This window comes from Petaurus breviceps, unplaced genomic scaffold (genome assembly GCF_028583685.1).
Source record: "Petaurus breviceps papuanus isolate PSGF00001 unplaced genomic scaffold, PetGlider_PUasm1.0 90760, whole genome shotgun sequence".
NCBI lineage: Eukaryota > Metazoa > Chordata > Mammalia > Diprotodontia > Petauridae > Petaurus > Petaurus breviceps.
The window spans coordinates 2,364,418-2,378,417 of record NW_027187338.1 but is presented as its reverse complement, the minus strand read 5'-3'; the positions used below and the strand labels follow the sequence as shown (position 1 = coordinate 2,378,417).

Genomic DNA, 14,000 nt, shown 5'->3' with positions numbered 1-14,000 from the left:
CAAGCTGGTTACAGGCCATAGAGGACCTTAAGAAGCAGATAAGAGAAGTGGAGGAAAAATTGGGAAGATAAATGAGAACAATGCAAGAAAATTATGAAATGAGAGAACAGCCTGACTGAAGAAAATAATACCTTAAAAAACAGACTGACTCAAATGGCAAAGGAGGCTCAAAAAGGCAATGAGGAGAAGAATGCCTTAAAAAGCCAAATTCGCCAGATGGAAAAAGAATCTCAAAAGCTCAATGAGGAGAATCATGGCTTCAGAATTAGATTGGAGCAAATGGAAGCTAATGACTTTATGAGAAATCAAGATGCTGTTAAACAGATCCAAACAAATGAAAGAATAGAAGGCAATGTGAAATATCTCATGGGAAAAACCACTGACCTGGAATATAGATCCAGGAGAGATAACTTAAAAATTATTGGACTACCTGAAAGCCATGACCAAAGTAAGAACCTAGAAAGCATCCTCCAGGAAGTTCTCCAAGAAAACTGCCCTGATGTTTTAGTACCAGAGGGCAAAATAGAGGTTGAAAGAATCTACCCATCACCTCCTGAAAAAGATCCTGAAAAGAAAACTCCTAGGAATATTATAGCCAGGTTCCGGAATTCCCAGATTACAGAGAGAATATTACAAGCAGCCAGGAAGAAACAATTTTAATATTGTGGAAACACAATCAGAATAACCCAGGATCTGGCTGCTTCTACACTGAGGGATAGAAGGGCTTGGAATGTGATATTGCGGAGGTCAAGGGAGCTGGGACTAAAACCAAGAGTCACCTACCCAACAAAACTGAGTATCATGTTTCAGGGGAAAATATGGTCATTCAGTGGAATAGAGGACTTTCAAGCATTCTTGCTGAAAAAAACCAGAGTTGAATAGAAAATTTGACATTCAGATACAAGAAGCAAGAGAAGCATGAGAAGGTAAAGAGGGAAAAGAAATCATAAGGAACTTATCAAAGTTGAACTATTAACGTTCCTACATGGAAAAAAAAATTGTATTTTATGAAACTTTTCTCAGTAGTTGAAGGGATTAGAAATATATATGTCTATATGTGAGAGTATATGGGCATATGAATATATATGTGAATGTGTGTATATATGTTTACAGGTATACATAGAGGGCACAGGACCAATTTAACAGGAAAGGATGATACTTAAAAGGTGAAATTAAGAGATGAGAGGAGATGGGGAGAGACAGATTGGGGCAAACTATCTCATACAGAAGAGGCAAGGGAAAATGGTTACAATGGAGGGGAAGAATAGGAAGGCAAAAGGAAATGGGTCAACCTTATTCCCATTGAATCTGGCTTGAGGAGGGAGTGAAATACACACTAAATAGGGGATCTCACCCTCCAGGAGAATAGGGGGGGAAGGGGATGAGAGAGGGGATGATGGAAGGGAGGGCAAGCTGGGGGGGAGGGAAGTTGGAAGCACCCACTTTTGAAAAGGGACAGGATCAAAGTAGAGAATAGAACAAGTGGGAGGTGGGATAGGAGGGAGGGAAATATAGTCGGTCTTTTACAATATATCTACTACGTTATTGTTTTGCATTAGCCGCACATGTACAACCTATACTGAACTGCTTGTCTTCCCAGTGGAGGTGGGTGGCAGGGGGGGAAGGGAATGAATCTGGAATTCAAAGTTTTTAAATCAAATATTCAAATATGTGTGTGTGTGTATACTATTATTAATACCATCTTACATGTAATTAAGAAATAAGATATACAGGCACTGAGGCATAGAGATCCACTGGAAAAGTCGAAACGGGTATGGGAGAAAATATGGGAGAGAGCAGACTGGAGGCGGGGATATCCTGTGGGACTGCTGTTTTGGGGGGATGGGTGGGGGAAAAACGGGGAGAAAATTTGTAACTCAAAATCTGGCGGAAACGAATGATGTAAATCACAAGTTAATAAAGCATTTAAAAAAAAAGAAAAAAGTGAAATCCCATTTCTCTCCCTTTTTGAGGTACGGTACAGACTGTGGCTCTTTACTATTTGTGAGTAAAACCGAGGCCCTAATCTTTTCTTCCACATCTTCTTTCAGAAGCTCATGCTCTATAAACAGCACTTTCTTAACTGAAAGACCCCTCGTATGAATAGCTTAGGTCTAATATCTTTATTGTTCAAAGTACTTGCATTGGCCAAGACTAAGCCAGAAGACCATTAACACTCTGGTTTTACTGTGCCAAAGGTGAGGAAAAAAAATGGAACAATGGCCCAAATGAGAAATGATTAGTGAACACGTAGAAAAGGAAAGAGTGATCACAAACAGCCAGGATAAGTTGATCAAAAAGTTCATGCCAGACCAACCTCACTTCCTTTTTTGACAAGATCATAAAACGGGTATGCCAGGGAATGCTGTAGATGTAGTTTACCTGGATTTTAGTTAGCTAATTTTGATCAATTCTCTCATATTTTTCTTGTGGAAAACATGGAGAGATAGAGGTAAGATGATCACAGTTAGATGGATGTGAAACCATGTAAATAATGTGATTAATGGTTTGATGTCAACTTGCAAGCAAGGTTCCAACAGGGTATCCCAGGGCTCCATGTTTGTCTTGGCTCTATTTAACATTTTTATCAGAGAGAAGGAGGGAGGGAAGGAAGGAAAGAAGAAAGGAAGGGAAGAAGAAAGAGAGAGAAGGAAGTGAGAGGGAGAAAGGGAAGAAAAGGAGGCAGAAAAGAAGGGAGGGAGAGAGGAAGGCAAGATGAAAGGAAGAGAAAAGGAAGGGAAAAAGAAAGGGAATGAGGGCAAAAAGGGAGGAAGGAAGGAAGGATTTATCCAGTACATACTATATAGTGCCAGGCACCATACTAAGTGCTTTACAAATATCTCATCTGATCTTCACAACAACACTGCAAGGTAGGTATATATTTATTCATTTTACAATTGAGAAAAATGAAGCAAAGAGGTTAAATGACTTGCATAGGATCACGGTAACTATCAAGTGTCTGAGGTTAGATGATAATAATACTAATAATAATAGTTAACATTCATATAGCACTTATTATGTGCCAAGCACTGTGCTAGTACTTCACAAACATCTCCTTTGATCCTCACAACAACCCTGGGAGATGGCTGTTATTATTATCCTTATTTTATAGACGAGGAAACTGAGGCAAACAGAAGTTAAGTGACTTACCCAGTGTCACACAGGTAGTAAGTGCCTAAGGCTAAATTTGAACTTGGGTCTTCTTGACTCCAGTCCCAGTGCTCTAACCACCCCACCACCTAACTTCCTCAAAATATCTGTTTATTAAATTGGCAGATGAAGCAAAGTTAGTAGGAGGAACAGTTAACACACTAGATACCAGTCAAAAAAAAAATTTTTTTTTTCTTTTTGGAGGGGGGAGGCAGGGTAATTGGGGTTAAGTGACTTGCCCAAGGTCACATGGCTAGTAAGTGTTATATGTCTGAGACCAGATTTGAACTCAGGTACTCCTGACTCCAGAGAGTGTTCTATTCACTGTGCCACCTAGCCACCCCTACCAGTCAAAATTTAAAAAGATCTTTGTAGGTTAGGTAACTGGGATGAAACTAATAAATGTTAAGTCTCACCTGGGTTCAAAAAACCAACTTCACAAGTACAAGATGAAAGAAGTATAGCTAGACAACAGCTGATGCTTCTAGGAATAGAGATAGTCTGACTATCCTCTGTCTTGGTCCTATCACATATGGAGTGCTAGTCAGTTATCACGGTCAAATTTGAGGAAGGATATTGAGAGAGTACAGACAAAAGCAACAAAGGTACTGAAAGGCTTTATTCTCCACATGAGAATCAGTGAATCAAGTGTGGCACTTTGACTGAATCCAAACTTCACAGAACAAATTCCCTTAATAAAAATATTTGTTCTGTAAAACAGGGAATCAGTCAAAAGGTCACACCCAAGGATGTAGAAGGCCACATGTGGCTGAAGGTTACCCACCCCTGATCTAGGATGTTTAGCCAGGAGAAAATAAGACCTGAGGAAATATGCAAGCGATCTAAATTATAGGGCAGAATTAAGAACAAGTTCAGAGTATGAGAAAAAGGAAATTGAAGCACGATGTAAATAAATAACTTCCCAACAATCAGAACCATAGTAACATGAAATAGGATGTTTTGGAGAGATAATGAGTTCATCAAGTAAAGGAATGACTATTAATTGGATATGCTATAATGGAGATTTTTTCCAAGTATGGATCAGACTAGATGGCCAGTGAAGTGCCTTCCCTATGTGACTTTCTATACCTCTGTGACTATAATTCTTTGTTTAATCATGCTACTATCTTTAAGTTGTGAGGAATCAGAATTTGTTTTTAATCACAGTTGTGGTTTACTTTTTTTTAAGAAAGAAAAACAAGTGAGCCTTTATAGGCAATTTTCTACAGTAGAATACATTTTTATAGTCACACATCTGACTGAAGTATACAAAGCCAATAAGAACATGCTGCTTTTGCTGTTTACTGAATTCACAAAAGCATTTGACTAAGTAGAATAAAATGCAACCAAGAAGTCTCCTCAAACAAGATATCTCACATACACTGAAATCTTACACAACTCTATGGGAGACATAACAACAGGGATAGCATCAATGAGTAAAAAATCCACTAAGTATGGAAATTAAGTGAGACATTTTAACAAGGAGGTATATTTACCTAAAATGTTCAAGTCAGTATCATGACATAGGCCACAACAGGACATATCCAAAGTAAGATACAAACAAAAAATGGTAAGATTCTGCAAATGCTCCTAATTTGGAAAAGACATCGTAATAACAGCCTCAAAATATTATAGTCTTCTATGTGAAATCCTAAGCATTTAAAGTAACTTAACTATTGACACTAGAAAAACAAAGTAGATGAAAAACACAAATAGCTCAGGTTATGCCTTTCAACTGGGGCAGCTAGGCTGGTACAGTGGATAAATTGCCAAGACTCAAGAAGACCTGAGTTTAAATCTGAACTCTAACACTCACTATCTGGGTGACCCTCTGAGCAAGTCACTTTAACTCTGTTTGCCTCAGTTGCTCATCTGTAAAATGAGCTGGAGAATAAAATAGCAAAACACTCCAGTAACTTTGCTAAGAAAAACTCCAAGGGTCACAAATGGTCAGACACAACTAAAATGACTAAACAACATGCCATTCAACTAGTCAGTCTGTCAAACTAGTCCATCAAGTACATTACTGTGTTGTAAGAAAAGTTAAAGGGGGGCGGCTAGGTGGAACAGTGAGTAAAAGCGCCAGCCCTGGAGTCAGGAGGACCTGGGATTGGTTCCAGCCTCAGATACTTAACACCCACACAAAAAAACTGGCTGTGTAACCTTGGGCAAATTACTTAACCCCAATTGCTTAAAAAAAATGTCAAAGGGGATAGTTTCAGAAAAACCTAGGAAAATTTAAGTGAACTGTTAAAAAGTGAAATGAGCAGAAACAGGAGAATAATGTACAAAGTAACAGCAATAGTGTAAAAATAATCAACTGTGAAAGTCATTAAGCCACTCTCATCAATTCAATAATGTACCAACTCCAATACTCATTATGTAAAATCCAGATAGAAAACTGGTGGACTCAGAGTGTAGACTGAAGCATTTTTTCCCATTCTTTATTTTTCTTGCTTATTCTTCCTAAAACATGGTTATTGAAGAAATATGCTTTATATGACCTCATATATGTAAAGGGTATCACATTTCTTGCCTGCTTAATAGTTGGAAGAGAAAATGGAGGAATGGAGAGAATTTGGAAAATAAAATAAAAATTTTAAATTAAAAAGATAATAATGAATGTCTATCAACATGTATATCTACTCTAAAGTAAGAATTTCACAATTATCTGGGTAATGAAATCAGGCTGAAATACATTTAGGAAATTATGCAGTCCTCTTGATGACCCAAAGTGACCAATCACTGCAAAAATACTAGACAACATGGTTATACAAGGTGAATAACAGAGCTCTGGAATCAGAGGACTTGCATTTAAATGCCGCCCCTGACACTTACTCTCTGCATGATCATGGGCAAGTCACCTAATATTACCAGGATCTCAGTTTACTCATCTATAAATGAAAGGTGTGGACAGACTGTCTCTGAGGTAACTTCAAGCTCTAGATCTATGATAAAAATGATGCTATGTTAAACATACGAATTCTACCAAAATTCAAAAATTATAATTACACTGTAAAGACACATAGGCTGCAGCATGCAACCAAGAACTGACACAAGAGGAACAACATAAGCCATTATCAAGAACGTATTTGACCAAAAAAGGACTATTCATGTAGTGAGAATGAGACCAAGTGAGTTGACACAGATAAAATACTTTCTGGATGCTACAAACACTTGTGTTCTTTGCTAATTTACCAATATATAAATATGTTTAGACCTCCAGAGGCAACTAATGGTGAAGTAGAAAGAGCACTGGGCTGGGAGTCAGGAAAACTTAAGTTCAAATCTGGCCTCAGGCACTTAACTAGCTGTTATGACTGGGAAAGTCACTCAGTCTCTCTGTGCCTCAGTTTCCTCAACTGTAAAATGGAGATAAATAGTAGTACCTACCTCCTAAGGTTGTTGAGGATCAAAAGAATAAAATTTGTAAATGCCTTAGCACAGTGCCTGGCACTTAGTCCCTTCTTTCCCCTTCTACCCCACTCCCATCCCCATATCAAACGAGAAATGAGTTTTAAGTCATTACAAACCCAATACCAAGAACTACCTCATGGAATTAATCAATTTATTTTGTGACATTAAAAAATATATGAAAAATAAAGAGGAAATGCTTACTTGAGCAGTGTCAGGCTCATCTTTAATTTTGTCTAGAAGTCCTGGCTGTGGGGCCATTGCTTTGTCATATTCATCATCCAAAGGTTCTTCTTTAATTCTAATATTTGGTGCAAAGGAATTCCCCAGTTCTGGACCAATAGATTCTTTACTGGGGAAGGGATAGTTTGATTCCTAAAAGATAATGTAAAACATTAATGAATATTTACATTTAAATATTAAGTTTATCTAATTTTCTCACCCACAGCAAAACTCATTAAGAATAATTAACTGTATGGTTACGTAGGAAGTTCCTACACCTAAAGAGTAATGGTTCCATGTAACTCTGAATACAAATAAAATAAAAATAAAGCAGCTATGAACAAAGGTTTCTTAGAACCTCTCTCAAGATATTTTTAGCCAAACAAACAGGCAAACATATAAAAGAAATCAGCACTTGACCTGACAAGCTAAATCAATTATTTTGTTAGGAAGAGATGTGAATACAGCAACCTTTTGACAAGAGTTATGTCACATTGATAGCTATCTGTATACACATTGAAAACTTACCCTGAAGTTTGTTTCTGGGGTTTGTGGTAATTGGGTATGTAATGTTTCCTCAACTTGATTAGCTACTGGAAAAAACAAATGTGTATATAAATATAATTCTTGTAAGAAGCGATTTGGAAGGGTAACAATTATTCATTAGCTCCCCTTTTCAGCAAGATATTCAAGCTGAAGTAGGTCTCCAAAAACCCCAAAAGTAAGTTGATCCAAGGACCTTTACAAGCTAGTGCCTTTCAAACATCTCCCATTACTTCCCCCAATACCAACCCTCCACTCATGTCACAATGCTTTCCTTACTGTCCTCTGAATATTCATTACTTTCCCACCTCTAGAGGGCTGCTTTTGATCCAACCACTTGCCCCATCACAGACCATTTTACACCTATTTAAACTTCTTAATTTTTTGAAGTGTAAATTCTACTACTGATACCTTAAACTGTTATTTAATGTTAAATGATTAAATCTTTTTACCTTATCTTTCCTGTATACTAGAGAACTGTCTTTGTACCTCCTAAAACATATAGCAAGTTGCCTTACATATAGTAGGTTCTCAATAAATGTTTATTAAATTTTCCCAATTCTTCAGTTCCTTGAGACCTGAGACTGCTTATTTTTTTTCTCTGTATCTCCAGTGCCAATTACAGTGCCTATTAACTGATTTGCTCTACCAAGACTCTGCCTTAGTAATGTCACCCTATTATTCCCTATCACAAAACCACTGAGAATTTTCCTTCTCTTTCAATGTATTTTAATTTTTTACAGAATTTCATTTTGCTAGCTTTTCTTTTCCTTCCAAGAGACAAAGCACCTCCTACCATGAAAACCGTGTTTATTCAGACCACTAATCCTGAATGTGACAATTCCAACATGAAAAATAAAGCCCTAAAGAATTTAACAAAATATGAGTGAAGAATACTTATGAGTATAATCCCCCCTTTAATAATTACACATGATCCTTACCTTTTCATTAAGGCACTTCTGACAAGATTTCTCTAATTTAACATACTTTATAAACCATTCTTTTATATGTATTTAAAATAAAACATACTATAAAACATGAATTCAGTTTTACTTCCAGTTCATCTGAATGAATGAGACCTAACTGTACTTCACCAATCAGCTGTCAGCTGCATAACTAACCAAAGCCTCACTCGCTTTTATTTCTTGTTTCTTTTAGAAGCGAAGCTTTTTGAAGCCCAGAATCATATTTTTCAGTGTGTCCAAATATAGTACCCAATATACTATGTATGCCTTATAGATGTTATTAAATACAGATCATCCTCAGACCTTTCATATTCCTGGATGCTGTTCCACAGATGCTATCCAGTTTCAATAATTTCCTGGATATCAAAGTCCTGTTAAAATATCATTACTAGAGATGGAATATTGGGAAAAGATGTAACGTGGTTAAATAAGGCGCCTATCAAAGATCATTTCTTTAAATAATACAAAACTGATCTTAATCAGCTTAAATTTAAACAGGAAACAGCTATTAGTTCATTAATCAACAAATTTGTAATTCTCTGATGACGGATACTCATTTCTGAGTTTCAAAACTGATTGTTTTCATGAGCACTATTCCGTAGTAGCTCTTGCGAAGAAATATTCATCTATGGAATTCACACATACAAAAAAGTTTCAAGCACATTATCTCTTACTAATGGGCTTAGAGTAATAAAAATATGGTACAATGGAAAAAGCATTGTCTAGGGCAAGGTAAATTTTGGATATGATTTCTGGTTCTAACCTTTATTAGTCATATGACCCTGGGCATAAGTCATATAGTCTCAGTTTCTTCACCTGTAAAATGAGGATAATAACCTCTAGACTACTCACCTTACAGGCTTGTGAAAAAAGTTCTTTGTAAACCAAAAAGTACTTATATGAACATGAGCCATGGTTCATTTCATGTAGAGTCCCAAATTTAAAGGAACAAATGATTATAATTAACAATGCAGGTTGAAATAAGATTCTAAATAAAGAAAATGGTAAGACCTTATTCATTATAATCTCATCTTTAGCCATAACCTAAATATAGCTAGGTCTTGTCTTCATTTTTTTCCCCAAAAGGAATGATATAGTTTATGTTTATACACAGTCAACAAATAATCAACTTGAAAATGTGTCTGGTCACTAAATAGTAATAAATTCTGAGAGTTTTATAAACAATGAAGTTCAATCAAACTTCATGTTTTAATGGTCAAACAAAATGCAACAAGTAATTAGTAATATTCTACCCTTCCATGCAAAGTTGGAGCAGAGGGAAAAAGAAATGGTGATTAATAGTATTTTTCAATGCAGACCACACAGAATATAATTGGTTATCTTGTGAAGAACAAGGATAAAACAAAAACAGCACGCCTTCACAAAATTCAATTGGCCATTTCAAACTTAAGAACATGTTAATGCTAAAGAAAAATGACTGGGTTAACTAAAATATATCTATGTAGCCTTAACTGAGTAATCTTTTTATTCATCTCTTATCGAGTCTCCCATTTCCCAGAACCATAGTTTCATACCTTCTCTCAAGCCTCCCTGGCTAGTTCACATCCCTCAGCCTCCTTCACTCTCAATTGACTTTTCTGTTTCTATTGAGAAAATGGAGGTTATCAGAAGTGAGCTCCTTCAACTCTTCCCACACTTCTAACCTATTCAAGTATATGCTTATCTGCCCTGTCCTCCTTCCTCTTACCTCAGAAGATGAGACTGCTCCTCCTCTTTATCAAGGCAAACTCTCTGCCACTGCCTCTATCCTACCTCATTCCAATTTCCTGTGCCATTAAAAAAAATGCAGCTCAGCCCAGATCTCTCACATAGCTATATCTATCTATCTCTTCACCATTTTCCTCTCTACTAGTTCCTTTCTCTCTTTCATATAAGCTTGCTCAAGTTGAAAATAAACTCTTCCCATCATTCTACTGGTCCTTCTATGTTATCTTCTTCTTTAGCTGCCTACCTTCTACAAGTATCCTATACTCATCATCTCTACCTCCTCACCAGTCACTCAACTCTTTAAACTTTCTCACTAGTTATCATTCAATTAACTATTCTCTCTTCCAGATTTAAAAGGGGGAAAAGACCTGAGATCACCTAGTCAAACTCCCTCATTTGAAAGATGAGGAAACTGAGGCCCAGAATGGTTCACTTTGTCAAAAGCCAAGTCTTCCCAGTCCAAATCCAGTAGCTTTCCATTGCACCATGCTGCCTCTCAAATCCAAGAATCAGGTTTGTTTTTTCCCCCCAGTTTCTATTCTCCTTGACTGCTGGAAGGGCTCTTCATATTCTGGCCTTTCATGACCTCTGTGATCCTGTATTCTTAAGAGTCATTCCCCTACCTCTCTGAACGATTCTTCTGCATCCTTTACCTGTTCTCCATCCTCCTCTTGTTATATTGTATACAATGTGCCACTCTACCTTCTCTCACCCCCACATCTGGCCCTTAGATTACTTCTCTCTCATAATACTCTCTCCTTTCTACCATGAGTTCAACTGTCATCTATACAGAGATTACCTACAAACCTAACCCCTCTAACCATAACTCCTATTCTGTGAGTCTATACTTGTGCTAGATTACCTTCACCTGGATAACTTAACACCTCAAACTCATCATGTTCACAAATAAATTTATCACTTTTTCTCAAAAAGTTAGTCTTCCCAACTTTCCAATTTCTATCTATAGCAACACCATCTTGCCATTCAGATATCCATCATCAGTTACTTTTGACTCTTCAGAATTAGCTCTGACTCCTTAATCCCTCCATTGCTAGTTACCACAATCTATGAACTTTACTTCACAAATATATATTACAACTATCCCCACTAAAGGTAGTTTAGTTCAGGATACTTTGGACTCTCTAAAAAATCTCTATTTCTCTCTTTGCTAAAGGGTTTTTAACCTGGAGTCCATGGATCCCAAAGGGATCTATGGGTAAATTTCAGGAGGGCCATGAACTAGGACAGGAAAAATATTTTGATAACTATTTTTCAAAAAAATTAGATTCCTTTGTAATCCTATATATTTTATCTTATGTATTTAAAAACATTATTCTGAAAAGAGATAGCTAAAGAGTTCCATGACACAAAAAAGGATTAAAACAGTGGCTACTAGGTGGCACAGCAGACAAAGCACCAGCCCTGGAATCAGGAGGCCTCAAATTCAAATCTGGCCTCAGAATGTACTAGCTGTGTAACCCTGGGCAAGTCACTATGACTGCCTCCATAAGCCACCCTACTCCCCAACACCCACAAAAATGAAGAGGGAGAAGGGGGAAGAAATGGTGTTCTAGTTCCCTCTCACTTACCATAACACTGGTTCCCTGGTAAAATACCAAAAAATTTCCCTCTCAAATGACCCCTTAACAGTACTTTGCAGGTAATGTCCCTAACACACTACTTTGATAATATTATTACTTTAATTAAAAACCTTCACTGGTTTCCCAGAAAAAATGGGGTACCAAAAACAGTATCAAATTGTTTTTTTTCCTGGCATTTAAGGCAGGTGTGCAATCTGGCTCCAATATATGTTTACAAACTTATCTCCTATTCACTTTACTCCTTAGCCCTACTCACCTGCACCCTGCCCTGACCCCAGTTCTCATCCCAGCTTTCCCTACTCTGTGCTTTGGTACCTTATCTCAGGGTGTCTCTTTTGCATAAAATGGACTTCACCCACCTTCACCTCATGAAATCCTTCCCTCTTTTCAGGGTATAACTGAGATAACTAAAGTATTCCATAACCCATCTTCTTACCCAGTTGAAAGTCATGGCTTTCTTCCTCAATATTCTTTTTTTTTTTTTTTAAGCAATCGGGTTAAGTAACTTGCTCAAGGTTACACGGCCAGTTATTTCTGGATGTGGTGCTGAGTGTCTGAGCCCGGGATTCGATCTCCAGGTCATCCCAACACTGGAGCCGGTGCTCTTACTCACTGAGCCACCTGGCCGCCCCCTTCCTCAATATTCTTGGTGCAATCTGTCTCAACTTTCCCCTTTCAATTTAATTACATTCTAACATTTACCTGTCTTATTTCATTAGACCTAAGCTCCTTGGGTGTCAAACATTTATGGCTTCTTTCACCTGTGTATCTCTAGTGCCTAGAACAGTTCCTCATACATAATAGATCCACGGCAAGCAGCTGCTGAATTAACTACAATCGATTATTTGAACCAACATTTCATCTAGTTCTTGTTTTCTCTCCTGTAGTTTTATTCCAACATATTACACTATTACCTGCTTTATCAAAAAAACTGCTTTTCAACCTGGAATCCACCTCTTTATGTGGTTTATCCAACCGTTTTTCACGTTCTTGATAAGGTATGTCTCTATTTTTTTCCTTTCCAGAAAATGTCTCTTTGTTGTTTTCTCTTGCTAGACTAAAATCTTTCCGAATGGATTTAAATACAGAACCCTGATCAAACTGTTTAGGAAAGTCCTTTTTAACTTTATTTTGAATATGTACTTCTTTTTCACTGTCTGATTCATGCTGTGTTACTCTTCGATCTACTTCCAAACTATCAGCAGCATGAATTGCAGATGTGAGATTGTCCTTTGTACTAAAATCTCGTTCATCCTCATTGTCACTACCAACAACTGGAATTCCTGCAAGATCCCCAGAGTTCAAAAAATAATCATCTTCATCAAGCAATGAATTTTCAGATCCCGTTTGATTCGGCATTCCATAAGACATGCTTTCAAGAGTAGGAGTTAAGTTGTGGTCGATGTCTTCAGACATTTCTGTATCCATGATAACACCACCTTAAAAAGCAAAAAATTGCTTAGACAAATTTTGTAATATTAAAGTAGACATCAATTATAAGACTTTATTGACATTCAAAGTATTATTTCACCTAACAAGAGATTCACTAAATTCTACTTTAATGTTAAAAAATTTAATATATTACCTTATTTAAGTTTTATAACAACCTATTAAGAGAGGTATGGCACATATTAATATGTAATTTGATAGATAAGAAACCTTTCACAAGGAGTCTGAGTGACTTCCCTAAGGTTGCAAAGACAGCCAATATTAGAGCTAGGACTAGAATCCACTCCAAAGGCCTTCCAATAAGTAGACTTTACGGACAAATGTACTTCAGTTATTTTACAACAAGATTAGAAATAAGGACAATAAATGCATCACAAAACCTAAATTAAGAAATATAATTGTTTAATTCTCATAATTATCATCACAAATGTCAACAACATACTCTGATTTGTACAGTTTGCTCTCTCATAAAACAAACCAAAAAACTATTTTGCTTCCATAAGTGATAAAAAGGTATCTAACAATAAGTTATCAGTATCTAAGGAAAGTATCTATTTTAAAAAGCATGAATTTCTTAATAACTATATAATGAAAGCAGTATTATCATACTTTTGGAATTCAAGTATTATTTAAGTAAAAGCTGCTTCAGTTAAACTTCAACTGATATTCACATTTCATAATAACTTTTCATTTGTACTTCATTTGTAACAAGTAAACAAAGATTTTGTTTCTTATAACCCTAAATACCAAGTATTAAAAAACGAAACATCATGCCATCTTGGGGAGGGAGGCAGAGAAAATTTAAAACTTATGAAAGTGAATGTTGAAAACTAAAAATAAATAAATTAAAATTTTAAAATTAAAATTTGTCTTTAAAAAAGACAAAAAGAATAATGTTCAAATAACTTTTCCTGACACTGCTCTGATG

The 14,000-nt window shown here is 36.5% G+C and overlaps 1 protein-coding gene across 11 annotated transcripts in view; it reads right to left on the bottom strand.

Annotated features, from left to right (window-relative positions):
- The window catches only part of ZMYM4 (zinc finger MYM-type containing 4), a 135,641-nt gene that overhangs the window by 71,147 nt on the left and 50,494 nt on the right, over positions 1–14,000 (bottom strand). For 9 of the 11 annotated variants that reach the window (XM_069067908.1, XM_069067905.1, XM_069067907.1 and 6 more), the window contains 3 exons: positions 12,538–13,062; positions 7,315–7,379; positions 6,769–6,939 (listed from right to left, as the gene is read on the bottom strand). In XM_069067908.1, coding sequence (XP_068924009.1) covers positions 6,769–6,939; positions 7,315–7,379; positions 12,538–13,051 — 750 coding nt within the window. In that variant the 5' untranslated portion in view covers positions 13,052–13,062. The remainder of the gene's footprint in view (positions 1–6,768; positions 6,940–7,314; positions 7,380–12,537; positions 13,063–14,000) is intronic. The other 2 variants (XM_069067901.1, XM_069067900.1) reach the window with 1 other exon arrangement.